This window comes from Tinamus guttatus, unplaced genomic scaffold, assembly GCF_059628265.1.
Source record: "Tinamus guttatus ecotype Peru unplaced genomic scaffold, ASM5962826v1 Tinamus_guttatus_pri_ptg000035l, whole genome shotgun sequence".
Lineage (NCBI taxonomy): Eukaryota > Metazoa > Chordata > Aves > Tinamiformes > Tinamidae > Tinamus > Tinamus guttatus.
In genome coordinates, this window is record NW_028288569.1 from 3,152,002 (window position 1) to 3,174,201 (window position 22,200).

Sequence of the window (22,200 nt, forward strand, 5' to 3'; positions counted from 1 at the left end):
TTCCAAGGAAAATCAGAGAATCATAGAACAATCAAGAGATATCCAGAAGTCAAACTCCTCACTTTAACCAGGTGCCCCCACTTTGTATCTTACTTTTAGTGACAACTCCCTCTAGACGAATGATATTAGGGTGGTCAAATTGCCCCATGATGCTTGCTTCTCCTAGGAAATCTCTTCTCTGTTTTTCTGTGTAGCCAACTTTCAGGGTTTTGATAGCCACAGAAATTTCCCTTTTAGAAGGCAGCTTTAGGCGTCCACTGCACACTTCCCCAAATTCCCCTAAAAACGAGGAAAAAAGACAAAAGATCAGCTTTCAATAAAAGATTAGCATTCAATTAAAGTTCTTGAAGTGTAATATTTACTGGTAGGCCAGAGACCTGAGTACCAAACAGACAACTCTAACATTTCCATACTTCTGTTCTCCAGCTTCATTTCTGCCAAAGGGAGATTGTTCAGTTTCCAAGTATTTTACTATTTTTTTTTTTTTTTTTTTTTTTTACTATTTCACCTGAAGTAACAAGATAATTCACAGCAAAAGAATGCATCCACATAAGTGCCTGACGAAAAAAAAAATCTGGAAAGATTACTTTTACTCTATCATTTCTTAGCTAGTATGTAATCATGCAAATATACACTGTCACGACAGGCCCACTGGACTTGATAGCCCACTGTGAATTCCTTGAGATCCCTAAATAGAAAACAGAAAAATCACTGAATTATTACTTTTATATAGCATGGCTTAACATTTGTTATGCCACTCCCAGCAAGAATGCCTAAGTAATTTTATCTTACCATTCAAATCAAAAATTTCTCAAAATGTGAGATCTAAATGCAAAAACAAACGAACAAAAACCCAAAAGCTCATCTGCCATTTTTGTCAAGCAATCTTGAGAAGAAAGTTTTTATTGTAAACAAACAAGCCTTACAAACCTAACTCTAGCTGGCATCATTTTCATGCAAATTTGGTTTTATTTGCAAGTGAAACATCATGGAAAGAGAGATTATACTGTTTATACATGAGAATTTCCCCACTTAATACATAATGATCCAAAATGCAATACCATTACTAGGCAACTACACAGCAAAGGCTCAGGGAGCACATTTGCCCAACAACGATTCCCTCTTTACCTGCACAGCTGATTGTTTATATTAAGCAACATCTGTGAAAACTAAAGTGGACCAGAAAGAATATAAATAAGACATGCTTAATAGACAAATTTAAATAATGTCACTTTTAGTGAATTTAATGCTTAGAAAAGTGTGCTGGATTGGCAACCCTGCACTGAAATGCTCCTGAACCATTGGTCTTCAGAGATCACACAGGATCTATTTTATATTCTACCTTCAGCCCATCCATTGTAGACTGAAATTTTTCTTTCATCAATTTGTCAATGTGACATTGCAATTCAAGAAGGACAAAAGGAGCAACAACTAGAATCTTAAAAATCAGGACTGTGTGTGGGTTCCTGTTTAAGGCTCAAGGAATTAGGGCTATTTTTCTACAACAAGGATTGAGGGAAGAGAGACATGATAACAGTGTGAACATCTGGAAACCATGGCTATAAATAAGGTGGGCAACAACTCCCCAAAAATGTTTTAAATTACTATAAAAGTGAGTTGTGTTAGAAAAAAAATCCAACACTAAGGACACGTAGACAGTAGTAAAGGCTTCTTAGGCAGACTATGAATACTTCATCTGGGAGACTGCAAGGAATCTATCGAGAATGGTACCTAACAAGTCCTGGTTTGGGCAAGGAGATGGATTAGGTAGTCTGTCAAGGTCGCTTTTCACCCTATTTCCTAAAATTCCTCTGTTAGACATACAGTTTAATTGAAAAACTGAACAAATACCTCATATGGCAATAACCTTTCTCTATTGGTAACCTGGGCCAGATCGGAGTCAACAACACAGAACTCTCCATATCTTATTACTAGCTACTGATATGCCTTATCCTCTAAGCATGATATCATGCTGCTAATGTAATAACTTCCAAGATTAAAAACAGCATATATCTTTAGATACACAGGAACATACTAGTCAAATAGCTCATTACATCCCCTGTTTCTAATGTTATTAGTATTTCACAGTGACAAGATAGTCAACAGTTCAGAAAATAAATTGTAAAAGCTATTACTAGTAACTAAAGGGTGTTGAGTTCTAGTCAGACTTCTTAATTAAAAACTTTCAACATCTGCGAGCTAAAATGGCCAATACACTTTCTTAAAAGCAAACACTGCCTCAGTTCAAATACTAACCCCTGCTCAGTACTGTCAGAACACCACAAAGAGGAAGACCAAAGCATATCTTTAAAAGAACAGGAAGGGAAAAAAGTGCTTAAAATAAACCTTGCGATGCCCAGGTTGGTATTCATTTTTCTATATATCTTAACAGCTCCAAAAGCTGTAACAAGCTAGACTCTGAAAACTATTGTTCATTCACTGTCAGTGGAACTTATGTCTATGACTTCAGCAAGCAACTAATCCTTCATTTCTGACCAGAATCAGGAATAAGGTGCTCATTTGTCACCTGACTTTTGGGAATAAGAAGGTTATGAGTGACACGCATCAGCTCTGCCCCATTCAGCAGTGGCTGCGCAATTTAGAACTTGGGTAATTAATGATTCCAGAAACCCCTCATGCCAGGGGATGCTGTATCCACTGATACTGAAAACTGGACCCTTCATAGCAAGCCAGCAATAAAGCCTACTCTTGTCTGTGAATATGAAAAGACTTTACTTCTTTGGAAAGAAGCCTGTTGGTCATTACAGAGGCATTGTTTTACTGCCTGAAGTTTTGAAGAACATGAACAAATTTCTGAATAAGCTGCAAGAAATTTGCTGGGCAGGCCACCTATATTAACCTTTGGTTCTTTCATAAACAGTGGAGTATGGATGACACATGAGTCTGACCAGCATCCACTGTGGATCCACTTACCCTACATCTCTTTCCAGCAATGCCCCCCTATATGTATATATAAAGAAATGGGCTGGATCTCATAAGAAAATGGTTAGGAGTGAGGCTTTGTGTACTGCTTAGAAGGTAGAAAAACCTTCAGAGTTTAAGAGATGATGATCTTAAGTTTTTTTAATAAAGCTTTCTAAAATTTTACTTTCTGTTTTTGAATAGGCTATGAACATTGTATAACCTGTCTATTTTTATATGGAAAGCAAAAAGATATTATTAGGAGGGCTGTATATTTAAAAAACTCTTCAGAAGCTCTTTTTTTTAATAGACTGTTTACTGCATCAGTGAATGGCATTTGCTGTGCATTTAAACCCAAGGGACAAGTAATAGGTGAATTTGTGAAATTTGCTGCTCCCTTATTTTTCTGCATTTTAAATCAAGATTGTACTGCTGTGCATGGAACTCCCACAGAATGGAAGGAGCAGCTAATGCTGAATGCTTCAGAGACCTTGTGAAGCTCATCAACATCATGGTGATTCACTGCTGGGCCTCATCGAGACACTGCAACCTCTGCCAGAAAGTAATGGATAGGAGGCCCCTAAATGTTAGAGGTTCTTTGCCCAATAAAATGTTCTGCTACAAGCATGTCTGAACTTTGAAAGAAAAGAAAAAAAATTGTTTTCAAGTTCAGCAAAGTAAATGCATAAACCTATCCCAACTCAGGAATCGATTTTCCACTGCATCCTTTTGTGACCCAATTAGTTTTAAATCTTTATAGTGATTTGCTCACCTGGGTACATAAAAACGAGTAGCTGTATTAAAGGAAGAAATTATTATAATGAAAAATATGAAAAAGGGCTCCTGATCTGAATTTTCTTATGCTTAGCCTTTCACTAAAATCCCTTGGTTTATTTGAAGTTCTTTTGCATTGGAGGATTGCCTTAGTACATTTAACTATGTTTTCAAAACTATATAAGCTGCCCTGTATTCTTTTCTCAGAGACTTATGTCTAAAACTGTGAGGAACCATTTGGAAAATACATCCCAGAATATCAAGATTACCTGTGTGACTTGAATGTCTAGTTACTTATGTCACACTCCAATACAGTTAAATGAACCCCTCCTTCTCAAATCTCTGCTTTTTTGTAATTTCATTTGTATTTGCATTTGTAAAGGAGGAGCGCAGGAAATGATCGAGCCATTCACTCATATAAGTCAGGGACTCAAGTAAGACACAGGAAGTGTCTTTCTGCTTCTTGGATTTGTAAAGACAAGAGCGTTCCTGCCAAAGCAGGTAGCAGCTGCCATTCTCATGTATTTCGTGACACTCTGAACACGTAAGCTGCCACATGCTGAACATGACAGCAGGGCAGCAAGCTTCGAAGCAGAGGAACTACATGTTTCGATTTTGAACCTAGTGCTACTTTCTCTGAGGTAGAGTGCAGCAACATTCATAAACCTCCTGACCGTTTTAGGATCCTTTTTTTTTTTTTTTTTTTTGAAGGGAACCCTGAGAAAGCTCTTCCTCTAATTTCAGAATATATATTTGATGAATCTTGGTTTACCCTTCATTCCAATGTACACTCTGAATAAAAATATTCCCCAGAAGTGAGCTATAAAACACAACATATCATTGATTTTTATGAATCCGTTTGCGAGGCTTACGTAGTATGCACAGCTTCAGTTTAAGAAGCTCACATTGGTGAATGAAGACTCCATACAGTCTAATCAAAAATGGATTGTTCTGGGACTTGCTTTGATTGACTCCCTTCTTAGTTCCCATAGTAATTCTGTATTTATATGCAGTAAGCAAACAGCTTTGCTGTCTTTACTGAAGATGATGGAGAACAGTGCACTCTTGTGGGGCAAAATTTAAGCAAGGAACAAAATTCTACCTTTGTGAAAAATAACTTAACTTATACAAGCACTTAAGTAGCTACAGTAAAAGAGGATGAATACTAGTTCTTGTCAGTGAGGTATTTGGGAGTTGCACGGAATGCAGAAGCTCGATTCTATTTTTTTTTCCAAATAAAAACTTTGTGTTATACAGGAAGACTTTATCTCTCTCCCATCCCATGATTTTAAATCTGATAGTAAATTTAGGCAGAAATAGTAATAAATAAATAAATAAACACCCTAGTAATTTTCGATTTTTGAGGTATTAAAATCACTAGTATGCAAACGCTTCAATTTAGCAGAAAAGCTAAACACTTCATGATTTTCTGATTTGACAAGACCATCTGCCACTTCATATGAAGAAGCAAGCACACATCCTATCAGACATTATATGCTGCATCATAGCATGGACAGCTCTGTGATGAGAAATTGTGTGATCTAGTCCCTTTGCTATAAAATCTGTCCATTTTGACAGTTTGTTTTAGTAAAACCAACAATGCATGGCATCTATATAGCTCAGACAATTGGTTATCAGACAGACAACCCTTTCATTCTAAATCAATAATTCAAACTGAACGCAGTGACCAAAATCAATCCAATGACCAAAGGTCACTGCAATTTGATGGATGGGTGGTGAGTGGTATGAAATGAGCTTGTGGCTGAGGCCTAGCAATCACAAGACCTTGTAAGAAACAAAAAGAAAACACCTTCAGATATTTTCTGTGTTGACAGATTTTAGAGAGAGACATATAACTGAGGCATGAACCTCCTTTTCACTCTTAACAGTCCTGGGTCCAAGTGTCGGCTGATGGGTGTCATTTTAAAAATTGTCTTGTTACCTGTTTATTTGGGGAAAAAAAATAGACCTGTATGTACCTAACTTTTCATATGCACTTTAGTCAGCTGTAAATATGACCTACAATGCTGTAGACCTAAGAACATTTCCAGTTATGGATATAGAGTCACATCTATAAAACAATGTATACAGTAAAAGAGCTATCTTTCATTCAACATATCTGTTATTATTACCTGCTCCAACAACTTTATCAATGGCTATATTAGAAGCATCTAGTTCCTTGGCAAATTCATGGACAGCTTGATTAGGATCTTCGTATGTATGTGGATCTACATAAGTTCTGAGGCCTGGGAGTTTTACTGCATAAAAACAAATTCAGAGAGAAAATGTTACTTTGAGTTGCCCTTCTAAGAAAAGCAAATGAAACAACAGAAATGAAATCAATAAAAAGAAAACAGTACACTGCTTCCTCAAATCGAAGTGCTTTTGACAGTTCTTTAGGAATTCACAGAGAGTGAACATGAAGCACAAAACCAGAGACATCAGTGTAGTTATTACACAAAGCTTTTTGTGTTAAATATACCTGCACTTGCTATATTTGACTGCCCCTCAAATTGTAAAATACTACTTGCCCCCATATCTCTTTAGATGCTGGGTTACGTTGTTCTTTCAGGGTAACTGTACAGGAGCAAGGAACAAAATGAGCGATGCTACAGTCAATATGAAGAAGAAGCGTACATTATTTCAAGCTTTTTCCAAGCAACCTTTGTAACAGATTGCGAAAGACAAGAAAATTGTGTGTGAATAACCTTCTCCCCACCCAAAACCTCTGCTAGTTCTGCAAGGATGGAAACCAGTATTTCTTGTAATTCAAGGTTGGCTCTAGTTCTTCATTACCTCACATGAGTGTTTTTATTTCTTCCCCTTCTTTAGTTCCCCGACTTGTGGTTGTTTGGTTTGCTTGAGGCAAGCACTGATTTTAAGAGTGGTCTCAAGCTCTCCCCCACCAATCCTGCCAGCAGGCCTGGAGGGAGCAGGGCAGGAAAGGCACATATTGTCATTTATGATCTTCCTCTCAGGCAAAGGTGCCGAAGGCAAACCACAGTTTTGTACTTCCTACCCAGTCCCAAGGTCCCGTGTATGGCTTGCACCTGATAACTTGTGTGCTTGTCTCTGTATTCATTTTAAAACACAAAGATGTTTCATTAACAAAAAGTAAAATAACCATTACCTAGTTTTAAGCTTGCCACTTCTGTTTCTACCACAAAACTTGCATTCCTGGACATGTATCCTAGTTTTCCATCACTACATCAGCTGGTTTTATAAAACATATTACCTCCTCCTACAAATATTGCCTGCACTCAGGAATGTCCCTTCCAGCTTGGCATTAGTGCACTGCACCAAATTGCTGACCTCTGGTGTAGTTAAGCACATTTTGCTCTAGTTAGGCAGATGGGAAAAATACCCATTGGACCATTAGCTAGAAGATATCATTGTTTTGTCAAACAGTGTATGTGGAAAAAAAACAATCAATTTTATGGAGATTTATTGGCCTTGGGACTGACAAAAAATTATAAAAATGAGTTCCCAAGCCTTGCAAACAATGCAAACTAAGACTCGTGTTCTGAACAGGAGGGCTGTGTGTGTGCAGCATTAAATGCAGAGTGTGTTTCCTTTAAGAATCTGATGATTACAGAACTACTTGTAAGTAAAACAAAAAGTAATTGGCTGTATATTGCTGTTGGTTAAAAATCTTGTAAATGCTCCTTTCCGTCCATGCTGAATGTACGTTACAGGCTCCTTCATGCCCCCAGTAAAAATAACAACAATTAAAAGTTTCTGCGCTGTAGGGTTTTTGGCTGCAGCATTTTAATGCTGACCCCAGAGGTTCCCAAGATCAGGTGAAGGTGGCTGCAAGGAGAATAATCCCTTCACACCAATAATTAAGGGCAGCCTATATAGTAACTGGGTTCTGTCATGAAAAACAGATAATAAACACATGCACACGTGTTAAGCTGCACTACTTTACAGCTCATTCTGTGCAAACATAATAATTTACATTTTCATTTTACCAGCATGAATTGCCCTAAGGGTAGCAAAAAATAAAAATGCCCTAGCCAAAGAAGGCAAAGGCAGAAGATCTGAGGAGGTGAAACACATTTTTGCTCCTTTGAAGTAATATTATAGGATTTGTAATAAGGCCGCAGGGAATAGTTCATGGCTAGAACCCTTTTTTAAAGTAATTCAGAATAAACTGACTGAAATAAACCAGCTGCTGTATTTAAGATGCAGAAAGTTTATGACAGCCGTGGAAGTTACTTTATCCTCTTAGTTCATAGAAGCAATCTCTTATGCTTTGAAAAAAAAAACTTTAAAACAGCAGAAAAATAAGGTTTCAATAGCCATACACACACAGAGAGAGATCCTAACAGATAAATATCAGCAAAATCGATGAATCTTTCTCAGGAATTTCTAAGAGAAAGGCCAGAGTCATGACTGGCTGTGTTCTTACTATACACGGGATCAGCATGGCACTACTCAGAAAACAGTACATAAATATCTAAAGCCAAATTAAATGCAATTTAATCCACAGGAATTTAACTACATCGACAGTTTAAGAACAGTGATTGCAACTTTCCATTGTGCGGGTGTAAGGAGAGCAAACTCTGACCTGTTATTTGTCTGTAACACTTTTTTTACTGGCTGTTTTTATTTTATAACCTAATTAAATTTGCATGATGAAGCATTAATTCTATGGGCCACATGTAACTGTGCAGACTTTTTTGAGCCTGGTTGGTTAGTTGTCAACGGGAAGCACGAGGCAAATCTTCTATCACGGCATGACAGTGCAGAGGGGGTATACGTACCCACAAGCACGCATATGCACATGGCTAACTTGAGATCAGGAAAGGCTCCAAAGTAAAAATAATAACAACACGAAGAGTCAGAGATCAGTTACACTATTGCCACTATAACTAAAAAGCAGTTCTAATTTCTAACACCTGCAGTTAAATTCTTCATTAAAATGTTAACTCAACATTTCAGTATGTGGTGGGGGAAGACACCTGATTATGATACCGATGGGTGTATTCAAGTAGCAGCAGCAGTGCTACTGTCATGTGCAAAAGACCCATCTAATAATAGCAAAAATAGTTTGGAGTTTCGCTTTGGAAGACATTTAAAGAGTATGCCAGGTTACTCAGGATGAGTAAGATTTTATAACCTTAGCTATACAAAGCATTTTCCTGAATATATGTAAGTTTTAGATGCAAAGACTGCTTAAGTCAAGAGAAAGGCTTTCATCATAGTTGTGGACGGGACCCCCCAAAAAAAGACAGCTAAACTCATTCTTTTAAGTAGGCAAATAGGCCTTGACTAAAACATATTCCTAAACAGAGTTGGATTAAGTAACCCCATTAATTTTTAAGTGAGATACTCACTTAAAGAAATTACTTAAACTAAGTAACTTTAAAAATTAAGAATCATAAACTAAGGAACTTGAGAATCTTCTTTTTAGCCTATGCTTAGAATAATTCCAAAATAAATTTATTAGCAGATCCAGCTTTGTCCAGCAAGCAATTTTCACAGTCTCTTCAGAAGTCATCAAGACAGATTTCATTGATTTTACATTTTGCTTTGGAAAACAAACAAACAAACAAGAAAGATTTTATACAGTTGATAATGAGGAAGTTGAAGTTCTGCTCTGCATTTCAGCAATGCACAGCAGAATCAATATCATATTACTAACCACAAGTACTGTTTGAACATAGACAGCAACAATTCACTCATTACTAACCTTAACATGGATGAAAGATTTTGAAATAAAGACTAATTGGTATGGGGAAAATTTTCTAAACCACAAGAGAAGACAGAATTCTCTTCCCAATTTAATCTACATTGAAGGGAGGTATGACTGTTTTCTTTCTTCCTTTTTTTTTTTTTTTTTAACTGAAAAATGCTAATTATCTTGGGGATGAATTCAGCAGAACTGGATGTGTGAAAAGATATCAGTAACTTACAATGGCCATTTCCAAAATGTAGTCTTTTCTCATCAGTACCATGCTTAGATTTCTTGTATCCACAGAATCTACAAGCAACAGGAAAAAAAAATTAATATATAAAATTTTATATGTTAGCTGCAGGTGGAAGCAGAATAAAATGTTTTCCCTCCACAATTAAATGCCTGTTTGAAAGTTTAATGATATTTACATTCTCTGTGCCCTATAGAGGCACGTTATGTTCTCAGGGAATTTGAGGAAATTGGCTAATGAGAGGATTTGTTGATTTTTGACCCCTACAGTTTAATTTTACAATTGCCTAAGAATGTGTTTATAGCATTTTTTAACAACTGCCGCATGATTGGGGCTGCTAACGCTCGCAGGCTCATTACCAAGCGTAGAGCAGTGTTCTGAGCTCCTCGGCAGCGCACAACGGAGAAGGTGCAGAGCAGCCACACCGAATACCCGCTCTGCATTCGATTCACTCTGCTCATCGAGGCCCCAGTGGGAAATGGAAGTGCGAGGGAATGTGTAAAACAGATGATAAACGAACCTCCCAATCAGGACATACACCACAACGGTGAGGAGAATAATGGCCACCGCCGCTGAAATGGCAATCATTACGACCTGGCTATTCTCGCTGGAAATGGAGAATGCTGGAAAGTTAACAGAAAAATGGATAAATAACCTCCCCACAAAATATTGTTTACATCACAATTAACATTCATAAGGGAACAGACAGGTTAAGTCATCACTGTATAGTTTTTGGCTTCCTGGCAAATATTATCTACTAAGTAATTTTTCATCAGACAAATACAAGGAAAGAATGGAAAAGACTTCTCTGAAAATGTACAAAAAGTTGTTGCTGCTACGGCTATTTTTTTAGTGTTGCTGATTGCAGTAACTGCTGAAAAACCTACATCTATATTTATACATAGACACAAACAAATATACAGATATATAACCCAGCTATATATGGGGGTTTTTTTCGGTCATGGTCAGTAAGGAATTTTTCCTTGGCAGGAATTCCCAGACAGTTGATAATTATCATCATTATTCTCACTTCTGCATGACAGAAAGTGCTTTAATGAATTAAACTGCATAACTAACTTCATAACTTTAATGAATTATGCTTCACGGTACCACTGTGAAGGTTGACAAAAGGCTAGGCACACAGCTGCAGACAGAAGGACTCTCTACAGTAAGTCAATGTCTACAGGAGAAAAGGAATGCTTTTTCTACCTAACTTTGAATATTTCCTTGCAATGCCTAAACAAGGTGCTCTGCTGTACCTGACTGCTACACAACGACAGGTCACCTTTATTTCATGGGTATGTTGAACCATCCTCTGCAGATCCTTATCAATCTTCACTGAGTATAGCAGAGTTAGAACTACTAAGCCGAACTGGGCTTCCAGCTACCATGCCAGTTGTCCAAAGAGAGCTGAAAGATGGCTTTCCTATTCCACACAATTTTGGCAGTCTGTTTGGATAATTCTTTGCAGTCACATCACTCCGCTCAGAAAGAAATCTCTGCTTACAAGTGATGAGTCCTGGCTAATATTTGGTAGATTAAAAAACTACAACTGCATTGGTGCAGTTACGATAGTTTAGCAATCGTAATCTCATTACATATTTTGGGACCTATCTGTACCACCTGAACCCCTCTTACTGAGATACATGCATCACTGCCTCCTGTCACCTCCCAAATTTTTAGTCAGATGCTTCTTAACTTTTAAGTTTTTAATTTTTTTTTTACCCTCACAACATCCCTACAACTGATTTTATTTCCCTTTTTCTCCTCATCCTACTTTGAGATCCAGTGTCATCCATCATAATTAATTACAATCCATTTGCTTTCCAGAGTAAGAACTGAAGGTGGGTAAGGAAAAGTGGGGATGAAACACGCAACAAAACTCAAAAAAAATACCAGGATGTCAAGTCCCAAATTATTTGGCTTATGCTACTCTTCTTCATCAGAATTTGTTGCTTCTAATCACATTTCTTTTGCCATGGGTTCTTAAGCCTTATTATGAGTACATGATGAAGCCTTAAGACTTGTTTAAGCCTTTGAACAATTATAATCCTGAGTTGGTTTACAACTCTGGACAGTGGATAAGAGTCTTCTGTAAAAGTCCTACTTCTAAGGAGTAAACAGTCTCTTGCTAATCGTATGAAATTTGGACTAAGTGCATCACTGCATTGATAACTGATTACCTAAACAGAAACTTTCTGATGCATTAAGCCGCTTTCAGCTTCTAGTAAAGAAAAAGTCTGAATTACTGTGTAGTATTTAGTGAAGAGAAAGTAACATTTAAGAGTCTTTCTAATGTAAAGACAGAACTTGAAAAGAATACTGATAAGGTTAACAGATAGTAAATATTACTACAGCATTACAGAAAAGATAAAAAAAAAAAAAGAATGCCAGGCCAGAAAATAACTTGTTCAAGGATATGCAGCAATTTAGTGCCAGAGATGAAAAGAGCCAGACTGACCAAATTTCTGACTAGCTACTTAACTGAATGACCATCCTTCCTGACCTGTGCATATTAGTTTCATGAAAAGGTTGCATAGGAGAAAGTGGCTATGTTCCTCACTAGGGAAAATTCCTCACTGATCCATGTGACTAATGGACAGACAAGATATACTTTCTCTTGAAGCATGCAGTTCATACTGCAGCAATATAAAGCTAAGCACCTATTATTGTATTAAGCTTCTTGCCTCAGTAGGAGCTGCGGCCTAGCGAAGTACTGATCCCGGCATTAGGTAACAGTAGGGAAAAGTAGAAAGAAAATACCACCTGTGATATTTTTTTTACAACATGTTTCCATTTTTATTACAAAACATAAAGTTATATAGAAATATTACCACATCATAAATAGTTATGAGTCACATTTACTAAACTAAAAAAGGAATGAAAACAGCCATTCAGATCAGTCAGAAATAGGATGGGATCTCAATTCAAGACATTTTAAACAAATACGTACAATCTGGACTGGTTTCAAATTCAAACTTGCGGCTGTTTGTCCCATATCCAGCTGCGGTTCGGGCTCGAATTTGGAACACATAGGTGGTATCAGGTTTGAGGCCATTGATAGTAACGTTGGTGCCTTTTGCTCTTAGAATAGTATAGCTTGTCTCTTGTTCCTGCTTTTGGGAAGAGAAATTATCAGATTAAAACCACATCCTAGAACAGAAGCAATAGATGGCATAAAATTATTACAAACACCTGGAGATTACTGCCATATTTTGAGTATTTATAGCCTAACAAAAGCTTGTGCAGCCATTCACTTTCAATCTACTAAAAATCTGTTGATTAACAAGGAATTTAAATCATTAGAGCTTCTATAGCCTTGTGCTGTAAATCAAACACTAGTGCTAATATATGACATTTCATTAAATGGCTTTGTACTGTATTTGTCCACAGCCTGCAGTATGACAAGAAAATAAAGATTAAGGCATCATTTGAAAACCATAAAACAGTTCTGCCTACTGCACCAAATTGGAAGTGGTAATAAGCCAATTTAGAGCTTTTAGGGCCTTGAAGGGCTATTGCAGGACTCGTTTTTTACTGCCTTCTGTTTTATAAGGCAGCGTTTACCCTTTATAACAGTCAGAACAGAATTCTACTCAAACTCCTTACCCTAGTTCTGCGAACAAGCTAATATAACTGGTTTACTATTATGCCATAAAAACTACAAGCTTGATGGGTCAATCCTCATTTGGGCAAAACCCCACTCAACGTGCTCCTGAGCAAGGCCTAGCTTTAGTAGTCGGAAGGACACATACGATTACTTCTTACTGCTTTTCGTTGAAGAGCACAATGTATGGCTGATACAGATGATATGGCTCACAGTTACACTTTGCTTAATAAAAGCACATTCCTGACATAATGAATTTTCGCATGAAATGAAAAATAGAACACTTTCTAATTGAGTAAGTTTGAATACACTTCCACACTGCGCAAAAACCTAATTCTGATAAAAATATGTCTCAGGCCCACTGTAATCACATAGTCTAAAAATTTAAACATGCATTTGGGGCCAGGGGTATTGCTTATATAACTAAAGCCATCCTGAACCAAAAGAGTGTTTTGGCCTCCTAAAAATGGCAGCTGGAGCTGCCTTGGAGAATATCTTGGAGAGCAGCCACACATGTGGGAAACTCCAAAACTCAGTTAGGTTCACAAGGATGACTTTTTTTTTTTTTCAAGTTTGGGAGATTCCATATGTTGCCCTGTTGCTTTGAACAGTCTCAAATACACTAAACTCTCTGAGTTTTGCCTAGTTGAAGGCAAAATCAGAGTTAAACTAATGTATGTTGTAAGCAAACAGTCTCACGTGATTTCCACTATGTTTTATGGTATGGTATTTGCTTGCAAGGTGCTGAACTTCTAACTTTGACAAGAAAATACTCTGTGCTAAGGCAGACGTACTGAGGTTGGAAAATATTCAGCATATTCTGATTTTCTAAGCCAGATCATCCTCCTTATGAACAGTTCAGTGACTAGCACTATTTTACTATGTTTGTTCTGCAGTACTGCCTAAAGTACAAATCTTAGGTTTAGTCTAAGTTGCTCAGCTAACACCGGAAGCTATTCACTTCCATGCTAAAGAATCTGATTACACTATTCTTGGCAATCTCTAACACAGACAGAGCCAGAGATACTTACATCATAGTCAGAGAAATTATCAGTCTGAACACATTATTTAGCATTATGCACATTAGTAAACACAGTGAAAAAAAATGCTACGTCGTACCCAAAAGTTACCATCCTGAATCAAAACCTTAAACAGGATGAAATAGAAATATTCTTCAGAGAACATAAAGCCTATATATAAAACCCTGTATCATGGTCCATTTTGTGCACACTATGGATGAAAAAGAAATCAGCATTAGATTTTTTTACATGGTTTTCTGACCTTTCTCTGAAAAAGTTGTACATTTGGAGGCAAAAAACTTACAGAAAGGCATTCTCAGGAGCAAACAGTTTTGTCTTTTGCACTAACAAAGTCTCTTTTACACTAACAAAGGCAAAGTATTTTAATTAGCAGACTTTGCTTTTACTACCTCATCATTCAGTTGAATATAGGCAATCATTTCAATTTCAAAGACATAATAATCTTTTCTTTAAAATATAAAATCTTTTGTGTATGCTATGGCTGGACATTCATTTTGATCTCACTCCAGGCTGCTTTTACGAAATGCAAACATTTCCTTCTTGTTCAGATACATACCTGCAAGGGAATATATGATCATGGCCATGTCTGTTAATAATCCTCAATGGAACTTGAAAAATAAATGTTTAAAATAATAGTATGGAGGATGTCATGGTATCTCAGTTTATGGTAAGGTTTTTAGGCACAGATTTTGTAAGTCATTTTTTATGTTAGTAGTAATCAAATCAATGAAACACCACATAAAAGCTCAAGTTTATCTTTCCTGAGGATGAAGTAAAACTTCTGAGATACAGCACTATAGCAGCCATAAGCAAAAGGAATATACAAAAAGGAGAGCCAGTCTTTGCCAAGCAGAACTTTAATCATCACTCAACTTGATGATGAATTTAACTTGGATGTGTCAAGGGTATTCTTCTTGAATATTTATCTATAGTTTTCTAGACACAAACCCTAATGGGAAGAAAATCCTACTACTGTATCTCATATCTCTGTTCTACAATAGATATTTTGGATATATTTAATATATGGTGGTACTAGTGAGCGAATGGTATGCCCTTTTTCAGACAACTACGGTATGTATTTATAGTATATGAGGAAGAACATTCAACATGTCAGCTGCAGCTTGTACACTTTAGCAAAGTTATGTTTTATCATAAACACCTATCTTCTTAATACTTGGCTTTATATTTGAAACAGGACTTGATTTCTTTTAAATATTCTGAATACTTGGTACCTGGTTGAATAGACTTACAAATAGGCTTTGGTTTTGTGGAAAATACAACTCTATTCCAAACAATGAATCTCAAAGACTGTCACTGTCATTTCATAGTGTTATGCATTAAAATCCAGTACGTTAATTTCAAAAAGTTAAAACACTTTCCCACAACAGCAGCTCCTAACTTACTAAGAAAGATCATAAAAGCCTTATTTTTCTTGGCTTAACAAGTGAAAATCATTGCTGATAAAAACTGAATACGCTAAACTTGCAGAATATAAATACTTTTTCACAAACTTTATGCCAATAATGCACAAGATAAACTACATTACATTAGCATTTAGATATAGGAAGTCCAATTTTTCTTCCAAAATTATCTTAATATTAATGTCAGTAACATTTAATTGTCCACAAATATCAATTACTCTTAGAAAACTAACAATTTCATGTAAAAATTTGCATGGACAAGGTGCATGACAGAACTGGAGGGACCTGTAACAATCTATTAACAGTGTATATATTATTTCCTGAATAATTAGGAAAGGTACTGGCAGCAAAAACAAGCAGGAAGGAAAACAATGGCTCAACATGAATCACCTGCCAACAAGCATATTTGACTTGTCAGGAGAAATACCCAGATTGCTAACTGGGAAAGCTTTATTTCCTAGCACCTGCCACTTAACAGCATTGTTTTCAAGATGGGCAGGACTGGGGTGATTTCTGAAGCAGAAAATCAGTAAGACTGGAGCACTTTACAAAGAACAATCACTTTTGAAAAGGGATGTGTGAGAAGGGGCTGCCTATAGATCTCACATCACAAGTAGCATCTTTCTAAGCTCTCTGAAGAATGAATGAAGAGTAATAATCCAGTACAGGCTGGCCTGGCTTTAGGTAAGTTTAACATGTGCACATTTACTAATCTACAGGATCTTTTCAACCTTTTTCAATTTGCAGACCTAAAAAGTGCGGTGGATTAAAGCCTCCTGACAACAGATTTGCTTTTCTTCGTTACCTTTCATAAACCCTGTGGAACAGGCTTCTGACTCCCCAAGGGGCTGCAGACCACACATTAAAACACTGGTGTCAGAAGGCTGTTTTTTTAAAAACCCCTTTGCTCTAAATGGTCTAGCTGTTATTGTTAAGCAATTGGTTCTTTGGTTTAAGAAAGCTGTCTGGTGCATACGAGCTCTTGATCAGAGACTTCAAAGGGAAGAAACACATGTGCAAGATCAGCCTCATAAGACTGGCTGTCTGATGAAGCTGTCTTATATCAACCAGTTGCTCCCTAAGACTGACTGCTTCCTAAGACAGCATAGACACAGTGGGAATAGCAGCCACATGCTCGGTCCGTGCGTACAATACTACCCGAAACCGACAAATTTATTAATGAAAGGAGTCAACTCAACATCCTTTAGAACCATGATCCCAGAACCACTGGGAAAAACAAAACAAAAAACCTCAAACAAATACACAAAATCACTTATTTACTCAAAGTGAATGAAATCCTCACAAAGAGAAAAATTCTCTACATTGGGAGTGACAATCCTCAGATTAATCTGACACCAAAATAAGCAACGCTGTTGAGTATTATATCCTGAAGTGCACTGCACCCTCACAGAACTGCCTCAGGAAAGGCCTTCCAATGGCAAAGATTGGCCTTGAGGCGGAGAAGAGGCTGCTGCAGCTCTCCAGAAACAAAGTTACTGTCAACAGCAGTAAGAGCGGCCAAGTAGGTCTCAAATGTCTCTTTGTAATGCAAACAGCTCTTTTAATACAAAATACTTTCTATTGAAAGGTAGTATCCTTTTTTTTTTTCTTTAAAAAAAAGAACATGGACATGTCAAAAATGCAGAATACTGAAACCTAAATAATTACTATGTGCTTTTACTGCTGAGAATTTATAAAGACTATCTTATAAGCTGCTGTTTCTTTACACATCCTCAAGTCCAGGATCTGGACTGGATCCTATCCTCATTGATATTAACAGAAAAAACATGAAGCGAACTGGCAACAGAAAAGGCATCTATAAGCTATTGCTTTCTAAAGTGAGGCTGAAGCAATATGATATAGGAAGCTTTCCTTCTTCCCGTTTATCAGTAATACTGAGTACGTTTAGATTTTTACCAAGGTCTTTCAAAGTTCAAGTGCTCATCAAAAATCACCCACATCAGATGGTCTATTAATCTGTGAGAAATTTTTTCAGAATATGGCCCTCAGAGTGCCCCTCTTTGGCTGAAGATCAAGTAGGACTATTGATATCCCACTATTCCAGTGACAAGTTCCATGAGGAAGATTTTTTAAAGGCCAACTGAATAGTCGTGGATACCAGTTTCAAGTATTCCCTGGTACACATGAAGTATAAAGCTGACTTCTACGCATTAACCATATCGGTAAATGCTAAGCCATTATTTATGCCTTTATTTATTTCCAAGTTTTGTCTACTTTGTCAGCAACATATTCTATCGAAAACTCTCTAAAAATGGTCTGTCATTCTTTAGAATCTTCACAACAACTTTTGGTCTTTTCATGTCTGTTAGTAAAGCTTACAAAAAGCCCATTTTGTTATGAGATTTAATTATTTTTACTACATACAGATCCAGTATATGAAGCAGTAAGAAACTGTTGGAAGCACAAGAGAATTTCAGAATAAAACGGAACTTATTCAATTGCAGATTTTTCTTGGTTTGCAGTTATTTAGACACACTATCAAGAATTCAGTTATTCATGAAAACTGGGAACCTTCACAGTATGAATCATTCACTAAAAGGATAGCCTGTCTTTTCAAAACCATCTTTGTGCAAAATACGTTTGTGCCACAGGGAAGCACATGAATATATGAATGCTGACAATGTAATGTATAAACATTGACAGCATAATAGAACTGAGTAAATATACTGTAATCGAAAGGGGAAAAAAAAATATGGGTTATATCTTCTCTGTATTGCTTCTATATTTGTTCTGAAACATTTTGTGATGAATTTAGTAGGCAACACTGCTTAACAATTCCGCTTCATACTTTCAGGATATCTTCCTTACCCAAAATTGAACAGCTTCAACACTTAGCACCACTGAGGAGGAAAGCAAGCGAATGGAGTTGTTTCTGAATCCACAACACAGGAAAGATATCATTCATTACAAAATGATCAGCACTGAACCACCCTCCCCCTTCAGTCTTTCTTCCCACCTTTTCATAGTATTTGACCTCGTAGTCCAAGATGATCCCATTTGGATGTTCAGGTTCTTGCCAAGACAGAGACACGCTGCTCCTGGATGTCCGGTCTTTCCTAATTACTGTGATAGGGGATGGAGCTGTAACGGAGAGAAGAAGGAAGAGAGAAAAACAAATTGAGTTTATCTCTGTTCTAATCCTTGCCAAAGAGCATTGTTTCCAATTTAAAATGCTCATGAGCATTTGTGTCAACATTCAGCAGCTGGATTACAGTCCTGGTACACATGCCTTAAAGCATGCTGGACCAAAAAGAAAATGAACCGAGATTTTCTGTTAGACGGACAGACTAGTGGCAAGAAGGCAGATGGTTTCAATCTGCTACTACAGGGTAAGCAATGAAAAACACTTGATATATTAAAAAGAGAACAAAACAACAGTACTACCTTTTTGTTATAATGCCGAAGTATTATTATTACCAGACCCTGCAGAACGCTGCTAACATTTTCATGAGCAAGTGTTAAACAGTGCTGGAATGCAATACGTGCAAGGAGTTCCTGGTATCCACAGCTAGTAACAATCAATAAAGCCTCTTTTACAGCACTATTTGGTAAGCTCCCCAGGTACAAATTTCTCCCATATACGCTATTCTTTTACCACATTTATTCGAAAATGAAATCTCAGTTTAAAAAATATCTAAAATCTAAACTGCAAAACAATCTCATTTCTGATCTATGTTAATCACAGTTAGGCATGACAATCAATAGTATACCACAAACTCACCCATGACCTGAAAATTGGAAGCATCAAAAGTGTTTCAAGAAAAAAAAAAAAAAGTCATTACCTAAGATTCTTTAAGACCATTTTGTCTTTAGACCACCCAGTTCTGCACATTGTTCTAAAACCAGGCCTAGATTTCCTGAAATCATAGCAGATACGCAAAAAAAAAAAAAAAAAAAAAAAAAAAAAAAAAAAACCACTTCCTTCTTTTGCGTTGGCTTCCCACTTCAAATGCCTCTCTCTCATGGTTTTGGCCAAGTTTCATCAGAAGATAACTTACAGATCACACATCAGAGGTCATAACTGTCATTTTGAAAAAATCTTTTACTAATAAACTGCCTTTTATCTTACTGTGTAAAACAAACGTGTTTATAAGTTCACATTGTGTTATCCTAATAAAAAGGCACTAGCTGATCTAAACAACTTTATTTCAGCTGAATCTTATGAAATTTTTACTGTTCATATAAAACTAATTGCACTTTTCAAGCATTATATATTTGCATGAACTAACCAGCGTTCTTTGTATTTCAGCTTTCATTGCTATAAGAGACCTTTCAAAAGCCAGAAAAAAATTAATCCTAATTTAAACATTTTTGGAATAAAAATGCATGCTATATTTGATTTTGCTAAGCTTCATCAAAGTATACTTTCTAATCTTGACTCATAACTAAATGTTGACATCCACCTTTATTTGACCAAAGAAAGCTGCACACACCCACACAAGCACATATGTATATACACACTCGCATATCTGCTCCGGGCAGAAAGAACTACAAATACTCTGAAAAACATTTTTACATGCCACCCAGCTTGAAATACCTTTCCTAAAACACTGAGAAGGAAAAACATAAAAGAAAAAAATCCTCTTTTTTTTTTCCCTCCAAATGGAATAATTTATCCTGAAGTTACATAACTGAAATCAGATTTTAGAGTTTCATAGAGTTTCAGAGTTTTATTTTTTTAAGTGGTATGGGAAAGAGTCCCTTGATTTTATTCAGACTCAGCAGATCTGTGCTTCCTGAAAAGCATTAGGACAAGGGATACAGGACTGATGTGTAATGAACCTTCTTCTGTATTTCCACTAAATCTTAGGCACAAACCAGTGCTGGAGCCAAAAAATGAAGCAGCTAGTGAGCTGGACTGCTCCCGCTTTATGTTATGCGGCTCGCTGCTTCTATGCTCTTGGAAGTCATTTTTGCCTTCTTTTTAAGTTAGACCATTTATCATTTTTGGATTTGAATAGAGTGCCAAGCCCAGTCCTCCAGCTGGTAACACTTCCCATTAAGGTAACATTAATACAGATTTTATGAATAATTAATATATGATTAACAGAAATGCTTTTTCCCCCCAATAAATTATGGTAATTTGTACTATAACACATTCCCTGTGTAGGCTGAAAAAATCTTATATCCTTCAATACAGATGTGCTTTAAAAAAACTTTTTTCTAACACAGTAGTAATTATTCTAAACTCATTTACACAAATCTCTAGAGAAGCTAGCAGTAACAAATCTCACAGCAGTTTATTAGAAAAGTGCCTGCATTGCAGTTATCAATAACATTATAAAACATTCATACAGCTCTTCGAAGCCCCAGGTTGGCTAAAGCTGCTTAGAAATTGTACATACATAGTGCTTGAAAAAGACAACATCTCATTCCTTGACCAAGTGGAAGGGAGTTTGATACTCATTGGGAAAAAAAAAAAAAAAAAAAAAAAAAAAACACCCTTTAATTCCATGCAAAGAGCAGATTTGAGCTCTACCAGATGACTCTGCCAGCTTCTGAATCTTTCACTCCATGAAAGTATATATCCCAAAAGTGTTTAAACCACCAGCTTACCTGACTATAAAGGTGACTGAAATTACCTAATTTTAAAGCGTTAACCTTGAGTATATAAACATTTTTTTCATATGTTTCACAAGTAGATCATTTATTTCTAGAGGATAAACCACACTATCCATATTCAGAGTGGAAGATATATAAATCAAAGAGATCTAACTCTTTGAACCTTCATATATACACTATATTTTTCCCATTTTGTTCAACCATCTTTTATCACCTTCTCTATCATCTGAACATTTTAATTTTGAAGCATATATGATGTTACAAATAAACACCCAATACTGTGGTAGAGATTTCAAAATTTTCCTGCTGCTCCCATCGTCTCTGTGCATCCATTTTGGATATTAGAAACAACAGCTGACTTTGATCTCTCTCCATTATTGATGCACAAAACAGAGCCTGGATGTCCCTCGGGAAAGTCTCTCCAAGTTGTTCCTCCTCTAGCATTGTTTCATCTATGAAGCAAACATCTATATCAAGCCCAGGGCTCTTCCAAACACCGACAGAACTGAACTGTGTTGCTCCCAGGATGAGCTCAGTGCCAGGATAATCCTTCTACAAGAAGGGCAGTATGAGGGAAAAGGGATAAATCTTGAACCGAGTGTGCCCAGTAAGCAGGCTTGCGGCCCCCTCACTGCTCTGAGACAGCTGAAGCACTAAGCCTGACTTTCCCAAATCAGACTCCAGTAAAAGCAAGAAGACAGAGGTGACGCGGCTATTCTGCTCGTCTGTCACCCACCACAACTTAGAGACAAAACCTCTTTTTCTATATATCCTACATTGCTTTTGCTGTGTCTAGAATGACTCCTCGGTTAACACGAGCTCAACAGAAGAACATGAGCTAATAAGTCTCCGGCTAGATCAAGAAGAGGTAAAGACAAAAACTTTCCAGCACAGCATGTGGCATAAGCTTTCTCTCCTGGTCT

General features: G+C 36.8%; 1 protein-coding gene across 2 annotated transcripts in view; it reads right to left on the reverse strand.

Moving 5' to 3' along the window:
* The window catches only part of EPHA3 (EPH receptor A3), a 205,045-nt gene that overhangs the window by 26,869 nt on the left and 155,976 nt on the right, over nt 1-22,200 (reverse strand). The window contains exons 6-11 of one of the 2 annotated variants that reach the window (XM_088533391.1): nt 18,672-18,796; nt 12,580-12,739; nt 10,147-10,249; nt 9,615-9,682; nt 5,829-5,954; nt 94-279 (exon numbers count right to left, since the gene is read on the reverse strand). In XM_088533391.1, coding sequence (XP_088389517.1) covers nt 94-279; nt 5,829-5,954; nt 9,615-9,682; nt 10,147-10,249; nt 12,580-12,739; nt 18,672-18,796 — 768 coding nt within the window. Of the gene's footprint in view, nt 1-93; nt 280-5,828; nt 5,955-9,614; nt 9,683-10,146; nt 10,250-12,579; nt 12,743-18,671; nt 18,797-22,200 lie in introns of both variants that reach the window. The other variant, XM_088533383.1, reaches the window with a different exon arrangement.